At 37.5% G+C, this 8,832-nt stretch overlaps 1 protein-coding gene across 1 annotated transcript in view; it reads left to right on the top strand.

The window, feature by feature from the left end:
* LOC128248580 (tetratricopeptide repeat protein 37-like) overlaps positions 1 to 8,832 on the top strand; it is a 19,348-nt gene that overhangs the window by 5,864 nt on the left and 4,652 nt on the right. The window contains exons 6-12 of the mRNA XM_052970143.1: positions 738 to 794; positions 3,230 to 3,298; positions 4,554 to 4,628; positions 5,317 to 5,458; positions 5,945 to 6,038; positions 6,635 to 6,718; positions 7,732 to 7,859. Coding sequence (XP_052826103.1) covers positions 738 to 794; positions 3,230 to 3,298; positions 4,554 to 4,628; positions 5,317 to 5,458; positions 5,945 to 6,038; positions 6,635 to 6,718; positions 7,732 to 7,859 — 649 coding nt within the window. The remainder of the gene's footprint in view (positions 1 to 737; positions 795 to 3,229; positions 3,299 to 4,553; positions 4,629 to 5,316; positions 5,459 to 5,944; positions 6,039 to 6,634; positions 6,719 to 7,731; positions 7,860 to 8,832) is intronic.

Raw genomic sequence — 8,832 nt, 5'->3', positions numbered from 1 at the left:
TATATAAATATATATATATATATATATGCTAATAGTAATGGTAAGACAACAAAAGAATGAAAGAGACCTCGATATTATGTAAATAGAGGAATTTATCTGTAAATATAATATGTAACAATTATTTGGTTGCCATAATAAAACTCTGAGTTTCGGATGTCGGGGCAGAAACCTTCACCAGCATCTCTTCAGTTATCGAGGCAATCAAAATATAGCATACTTTGATTGCCTCGATAACTAAAGAGATGCCGGTGCAGGTTTCCGCCCTGACATCCAAAACTTGGAGTTTTATTATGGCAACCGAATAATTGTCACATATTATATTTATACATATAATGTATGTTTGTGTGTGTCTGTGTGTGAATGTATGTGTGTTTATACCATATTTACTCATGTATTAGTTGGTCGCACTATTTTAATGGGAAAAGTGGGGTTTGACTTAGAAGACAAAATTAAAACTATGAAAGGAAGAAATTTCGTACCAAGATTTAATATTAAATTAGGGTTGTAACTTATACACAAGTAAGTACAGTGTGTGTGTGTGTATTTGTGTGTGCATGTGAAGGTTTATGTATATATGGAATCTGAAGGAGATTTGGTTGCTATTTTTTGCAAATTGATTGACTATGTAGAAGTTTCTTAGTTGGCTTATGCATGTGTGTGTGTGCGTGAGAGAGAGAATATCATAATATATGTATGTTTATATAAATATTTGTGTATATATAATATTTCTATTACAGAATGTTGTGCCCTGGACAAATTTAGGAGCCCTTTACCTGCGGAATCAAAATCTCCTGGTAAGTCAACATGTTACAATAAGGAGGGTTTTAACGAACCAGTTTCCTTTAGCAGTACTCCATCACAAACATTACACTCCTTGATGAAACTATTTTTTTAGTTCTGTATCACTTAAGGTCTGAAATATTTTGTACTGCACTCATGTTGGCCTTTTATGAAAATCTGTAAGAAATTGTTAACGAGCATTTCTTGGGTTGTTTATTAGATTGAACTATAAATCATTACAGCATTGAGTCTTTGTCAGTGGTGCGGACTCAGCTCTCTAGTGTTTGGTCACTGTTAAATCTTCATGCAAAGAAGAATTAGAATGTGTCTTTGGACGTGAAATGGAAAATCTCAATGCCAAGGACTTGCAAGGCAAATCCGCTCAAACAAATAAGTTATAGTATTGAAGAATGTGAAAATATGATAGAGGGACAGTAGCAGGTACCTTGCTGAAGTGATGAAGTTTGAAGCATTGTGTGAAGGGGACAGGACAGTTTCGGTGTGTAAAGGTGTGAAATGCGGGAGGGGAGAGTCATAGTTGGAGTGTTGGGTGGGGTTATGATGCACCAAGGTAGAGAGATGTGAGGGCTGTCAACATCTCTGTTACTATGTATCAACAGCCCTTCACATCTCTACCTTAGTATATTGGTATGACACAGTCTTACTTCAGACTCTTCCTCTTCTCACTCTGCTCAATATAAAACTGCCGTCATCTACCTCTTGCAGTTTCTCCGACTTTGTCCTCCTCCTCCTCCTCCTCCTCCTCCTCCTCCTCCATCATCACCACCACTGCTGCCATTGTTGTGATGATGATGATAACGATGATGAATATCATCATCTTCGTCATCATCAGTATCATCATCATCATCATCAGTATCAGTATCGTCGTCATCATCATTATCACCATCATCATCATTGTCGTCATCATCAACATCCTCCTCTTCCTCACATACATCTCCCTTCCACATGCTGGTATGGGTTAGATGAATTAGTCACAGTTTAAAGTCAGCTGCTATTCATAGTTACTGCCCTTGCAAGCATTGGTGGTGGACCATTACCTCATTCATTCATTCATTTATTCATTCATCTTTACACTGCAAGGATTCAGTTCTCTTTTCTTAATCTGGAGAAATATTCCGATTTCTTTCACACACATGGGGTGGGGTGGGGGTTTACCCAACAATCAAGACTGTAACCCACTAAGTCCAGGCATTCTTGCACCTCCACCCCACAACACAAACAAAGTCGAGGTTCCCCTTTACCACCTTTAACCTATCAACTCTGCTGTTTCAAATACAGTAATGCCTTGATATATGAGTTAATTTCTTCCTAGAGAATGCTTATAAACCAAAACCTTGTAAAGCAGAGCAATAATTTCCCATAGTAGCAATATCATAATTTGTTCTCAGAAAAATGTTCTACCTATAAAATTTATAATACTTGTAAATAAATGGCAATAAAACAACCGTAAAATGTCAAGAATAGTAAAAAGAATGTCAAGATCATTTATAATAAAGAATATTATTATTATAATAGTTTTCTGAATCACTTTTACTTGCACTAGACTCATGCATGCCATCACCAGTAGACATGGTCGCTGATTCACAAGCACTTCTAGAAGGACTTGTAAATTTCTTTTTAAAAAACAAATCTAGACTGGCACCCATGCCAACCTCTCCTTCATTGGACACTAAACTCGGCTTGCGAAGACCTGTTGGGGCAAGTGAAAGCGAAATCATGATGGCACCTGTATCAGTGGAGCGCAAAGAGTACCGTCCAGAGCAGTTGTCTGGCTTCCGTGCCAGTGGCACGTAAATAGCACCATTTGAGCGTGATCATTACCAGCGTCGCCTTACTGGCACTTATGCCAGTGTCACATGAAAAGACATTCGAGCGAGGTTGTTGCCAGTGCCGCTGGACTGGCTCCTGTGCAGGTGGCATGTAAAATACACCATTTTGAGTGTGGCTGTTGCCAGTGCTGCCTGACTGGCCCTCATGCCGGTGGCATGTAAAAGCACCCACTACACTCTCGGAGTGGTTGGCGTTAGGAAAGGCATTCAGCTGTAGAAACTTTGCCAAATCAGATTGGAGCCTGGTGTAGCCACCTGGTTCACCAGTCCTCAGTCAAATCGTCCAACTCATGCTAGCATGGAAGGCGGACGTTAAACGAGGATGATGATGATGATGAAGTCTAGAGTTGTTTGCTTAGAAGAAGCCTTTTTTCACCCTCTATAAATTTCTCAGTAACATGCAGAAGCATTTGTTATGGTAGTAGAAACTTTTGTAGTTTATTCAAAATTTGGATCTTGTGCTTGAAAAATTTCAGCTCACCATACAAAAGTGAGCTGAAAAATAAAACTTGTAAACCTGGAGATCTTGTAGATCAGGTCCTCATAAAGTGAGGACACTATCCTCCAACTCTCTTAATCTCTTTGCTATTTTTTTCCAGCTTGCTCACGAAGCCTTCTCAGTGGCTCAGAGTCTTGATCCTAATTATGTCACCTGTTGGATTGGACAGGTAAGTTACAGTTGTATAATTGTGTGTTCAGGATGGATGTTTTTACATGTCTTTTTCTTTAGTATATCTCAGGCTACATGATACAATATGTTCTTCCTTTTTCAAGATAGTAATATACTGTCCCTGGAGGGTTTTAAGCTTTTTAAAAGATACAGTTTTTCAAACGAGCAGACATGGCATAAGACACAGGCACAACTATAGCTATGTGATTAAGAAGTTGGCTTCTCAGCTGTACTTAAATGTAGCTCCATCTTAGCTATGATGGTATAAGCAAACTAAAGAACTAGTGAGTTTCATCATCATCATCATCGTCGTTTAACGTCCGCTTTCCATGCTAGCATGGGTTGGACGATTTGACTGAGGATTGGTGAACCAGATGGCTACACCAGGCTCCAATCTGATTTAGCAGAGTTTCTACAGCTGGATGCCCTTCCTAACGCCAACCACTCCGGGAGTGTAGTGGGTGCTTTTACGTGCCACCGGCACGAAGGCCAGTCAGGCAGTACTGGCAATGGCCACGCTCTTTGTGTGGAAATATTTGTATGTATGTGTGTATGTATATATGTGTGTGTGTGTGCATGTGTGTTTGTGTGTGTGTATGTGTCTGTACATTTGTGTATATTTGTGTGCATTCATAGATATGTGTACACTTGTTAATATGTGCATACATGTGTGATATGGGTGTATACCTGCAGATAAGTTTGTACACTGTGTGTGTGTGTGCATTTATGTGTGTGTATGTATGTGTATGTGTGTAATGATTGTGTATGTATACTTTCATGTATTTGTGAGACACTGTATATTTACATATGTGTATGTGCACTTTTGTGTATATGTATGTAAATGTATTGAGCTATAGGCGCCGGAGTGGCTGTGTGGTAAGTAGCTTGCTTACCAACCACATGGTTCTGGGTTCAGTTCTACTGTGTGGCACCTTGGGCAAGTGTCTTCTACTATAGCCTCAGGCCGACCAAAGCCTTGTGAGTGGATTTGGTAGACGGAAACTGAAAGAAGCCCGTCGTATATATGTGTGTGTGTCTGTGTTTGTCTCCCAACATCGCTTGACAACCGATGCTGGTGTGTTTACATCCCTGTAACTTAACGGTTCAGCAAAAGAGACTGATAGAATAAGTACTAGGCTTACAAAGAATAAGTCCTGGGATCAATTTCTTCAACTAAAGGCGATGCTCCAGCATGGCCACAGTCAAATGACTGAAACAAGTAAAAGAGTATTGCTTCCTTGATTCTTTTGTAGGCATTTATTGCTGATACTGTTGGCCATGATGAAGCCATGGATTTGTTCCGTCACACCACCGAACTTGGTAATCATGTAAGTACTGTTCTCTCTTTCTTCAACTTGATTTGACCCACAGAACATCCTGTCTGTGAAATTAACGGTGACTGAGCACTCCACAGACACATGTTCCCTTGATGTCAAGATTCAGCATGATACAGCATGTAACAAGTACTACCCATTTATGCCAGCCGATTGGACTGGAGCAATATGAAACAAAGTGTCGTGCATAAGGACGCAGTGCATCGCTGGGTATCAAACCCATGATCTTATGATTATGACCCGAATACCTTAACCATTAAGCCACACGCACCTTCACTTCCTTTAAGTGAGTGGTTCTCAACTGGGGTCCATACGGTCCCTGAGGATCCATATAAGATTTTTTGGGGTCCACATAACAAATTAGTAAATTGGGGATCCACAATAGTATTTAAAGGGCCCCAGAAAAAACAATTTTGCTTTAAATGCATGGATTGGTATGTATTGTGAGAAATAGCTTGGTTTCTTTCTCTAACATTTTACAGAGTTCAAACTACACAAGGGAATGGCAGTGGGATCCTACCAGAATAAAATAGTAATCAAAGGGGTTCATAGATAAAAGATGGTTGAGAACACCTGCTTTAAGTGATGTGAAAAAAGACTAATAAATCATTATTTTTTGAAAATTGATAATTTCAGTTATTTAAATGATTTTAAAAAAATATTTTGTTGTCTTTGAATGTAGGTGGAATCTCTTATTGGATATGGCCATTGGGTTTGTTCCATGTTACTAGATGAGACCAAACATGACACTTCACTCTACCGCTATAATATTGAGCGCATGTCTGTTGTACCTGCTGCCTGTGATGCTCTTTCAAAATACACAGGTATGTATATGTGTTTGTGTCTAGGAGACTGGTATGTGTGTGTGTTTTTGTTTCATGTGAATAAAAGTTTTTACTAGACAAGGTTGTGTATGTAAAAAAGCTGTGTGTGTGTGTATGTGTGTTTAAACGAGCTTATGTGTATTTGTGTGTGTTTGTGAGTGTGTGTGTGTTTTTGTTTCATGTGTGAAGAAATGTTTTTACAACTAGACAAGGTTATGTGAGTATGTAAAAAAGATGTGTGTGTGTGTGTGTTTAAATGAACATATGTGTGTGTGTGTGTGTATGTATTGAACTAAAATTTTGTGTTTAAGTGACAATGTGTTTGTGGAACTAAATGTGTGCATGTTTGTGTATTTTAGTCTATGTGCTTATGCTTGAATGCATGTATGTGAGCATGTTTCAGCTGGGTTGGTAACGAAAGGGTTAATACTCCTACCGGAACTTGATATTTAAGGATATTTCTTTCAATTCTCATCTTTATTTCAGAACGTATCCAAGACAGTGCTGTTGCCTTCAACATGTATGGTCTCCTACTGGAACGGCACGGATTACATTCTATGGCAGAAAAGGCATTTTCTAAGTAATTCTTTTTCCATACTATTCCATTTAGCACTTTCTTGTTGCTTATGTTGTTGTTGTTGTATAAGCCCCCCCCCTGCTAACCTTGGGTCAAACAGGCCTGTAATCAAAGGTGTGCATCAGAACAATCAATTAGAAACATCAGAACACTTCTATGTGGGCTCCAGAGGTTACAAAAAAGTTGATTGATGGGTCTCCACTTTAATAAATACAATAAACTGTAACAGTTGTTAAGATAATTTATGAGCAGCCTGTAATCTTTTATATCGCGAAAGTTGTAAAGATAATTTATGCCTGTATATTTGATACCGCAAAAGTTGTAAAAGTAATTTATGAACAGCCTGGATCTTTTATACTGCGAAAGTTGTAAAGGTAATTTATGAACAATCTGTATATTTGATACTGCAAAAGTTGTAAAGGTATTTATGAACAATCTGTATATTTGATACTGCAAAAGTTGTAAAGGTAATTTATGAACAGCTTGTATATTTGATACCGCGAAAGTTGTAAAGGTAATTTATGAACAGTCTGTGTCTTTTATATCATGAAAGTTAATTTATGAACAGCCTGTATATTTGATATCTGTTCCCTATCCAGGGCTATTGATTTGCTGGAGAAAGAAAAAAATGAAAATTCTGAGTTCCAGTTAAAGGTCCAGTGTAATCTGGCTCGAATACTTAGGTGAGTAATTGTAATAATTTCTAATTTCTTTGGCACAAGATTGGACAAATCTGTCTGTCGATTGCAGCATATAATTCTTTCATTGTTCTGTTTTTTTCAACTCAAATTGTTTTTAGATGCTTCATGTCACAGACCACCACAAATTGCATTTATGTTCTAAATGTAAAGAAACTTTGCTTTCTCACTGTAAGATTAAAGTGTCTAATTCGGATGGACAAAAGTCAAAAAAACTAATTTAGGGTAATGGAATCTCAACTCTCTGGAAAACAACAGATGGGTGGTTTGAGGATTTGAGTCTGCAGACAGCTTTCCACTTTTTTTCCGTCCAAGGGATTTTTAACCCTCTGTATTATGAGATGATATCCATAGCTGCATTGGCATTCAAAATACACCATTAAGTCTTTCACTTTGGTGGTTTCTTTTTTTTTGGCAGAATTCTGGTTTAAGCACTTCATATAACTTCTTGTAACTTTTTTATTTTTTAGAATTTTCAGAAAATTTTTGTGAATTCATGTTGTACACACAGGAATTCATACGATTATGATAAAAAAAAAAATTTTTAATGCGTTTCTCCTAAAATTTCTGCTCTTTTGAACTTTTTTTTATAAATCGAAGTTTAAAATACAGACAGTCCAAAATTTTTGCTTAAATCCCAGCAATGGACCACCCTTAGGTGCATTATGATTCCATTAAATGTGTTTATGGGGATTCAAAAACATTACATGCCTGAGTTACAAAAGCAAGGAAGGTCGTGGGGTGTGCTAAAAATAACAGCAAAATCACTCTTAAATCACAGACTAAAAAAATTTTTTTATGCATAATCATATGAATTTCCATGTGTAGAACACTAATTTGCAAAAATTTTCTGAATATTCCCAAAAATTAAAAAAAAAGTTACAAGAGGTTATATGGGATGTTTAAACCAGAATTCCATCGTTTTTCATTTAAGGATGATGTTTATGATGAGTTTTTCTATTTTTATTTCTTTTATTTATTTCTATCCTTCTGATCAGCACTCTGGGTGATTTTAAAGGTGCTCTAGACCAGTACAAAATTATTGGAAGCAATTTGGATTTCGGTGGTACTTGTGGACTTGCTTTGACTTTGTTTAAGGCAGGCCAGTTTTATGAGAGCTATCAAGGTAAATATTACATTAAAATGATTCCTAAAACATACGTTGTTTGAAAAGTCAACCTTTATTTATTGAGTCTACAGTGTGTGTGTAGTAGTAGTAGTAGTAGTAGTAGTAGTGGGGGAATGCACTGTAACAGTGTGTCATTGCATCCACCATTTGTTGGTGATTCCCTTCTATTCCTGGTAGATGACACCTTTGCCCCACTCTGGTGACAGTCTTCCAACTCAAGGGTCTGTTTGGGTAGTGATTGCTGGTGAGGGTTTATGTCTTTTACAGGTTTAATGTCTTTGCTTTCACTTTCTCTCTGTATACATATTATATGTGTACATACACACACACACACACACTCTCTCTCTCTCTCTCTCTCATGTTTTCTCATTTTATTGAAAATAAAAACTGAGAGTTTGTCTTCTGACTCAGGTTTAATGCTACTGCAATCTTCAAGCGAGTACTGTTCTTGTTTGAAGATTGCAGTGGCATGAAACTCAAGTTGTGAGTTTCAATTAAAATAGAACCTTCCCCTGCTATCCTCTACAACATGTATTGAGCACTCCTGTCTTTTGTCTAACATAAATGTGTGTGTGCGCGCGCGCATGCATTTGTATCTGTCTATCTATCTATCCCTCTATCCATCCATCCATCCAAATTGAGGGAGTGGAGCAGGTAAAATTCAGACTACATATATTTCCTAGCTATCAGATCTTCTGATGCAATAATTACACAACAAGGGGTACTCTGCTAGCTACACATCAGTCTGAACATACCTTAATCATACAAAAGCTCCATTGTTGTTAAGGAATCCCTGTTTTCATGTTCATTTATAATAAAAACAATTTTGATGGGTTGTTCTATATTTTTGCATAGTACAAATCTATTATTCTTGACAAGAATGTTGTTGACAGTGACTTCGTAGTTTTGGCCAGCTAAGCCGTCATCAGACTGGGCAAAACTTTGAAGTTACTGTCAACAACATTCTTGT

Source organism: Octopus bimaculoides, chromosome 8 (assembly GCF_001194135.2).
Source record: "Octopus bimaculoides isolate UCB-OBI-ISO-001 chromosome 8, ASM119413v2, whole genome shotgun sequence".
Lineage (NCBI taxonomy): Eukaryota > Metazoa > Mollusca > Cephalopoda > Octopoda > Octopodidae > Octopus > Octopus bimaculoides.
The sequence above is the reverse complement of the archived record's forward strand: the minus strand, read 5'-3'. Positions and strand labels throughout refer to the sequence as shown.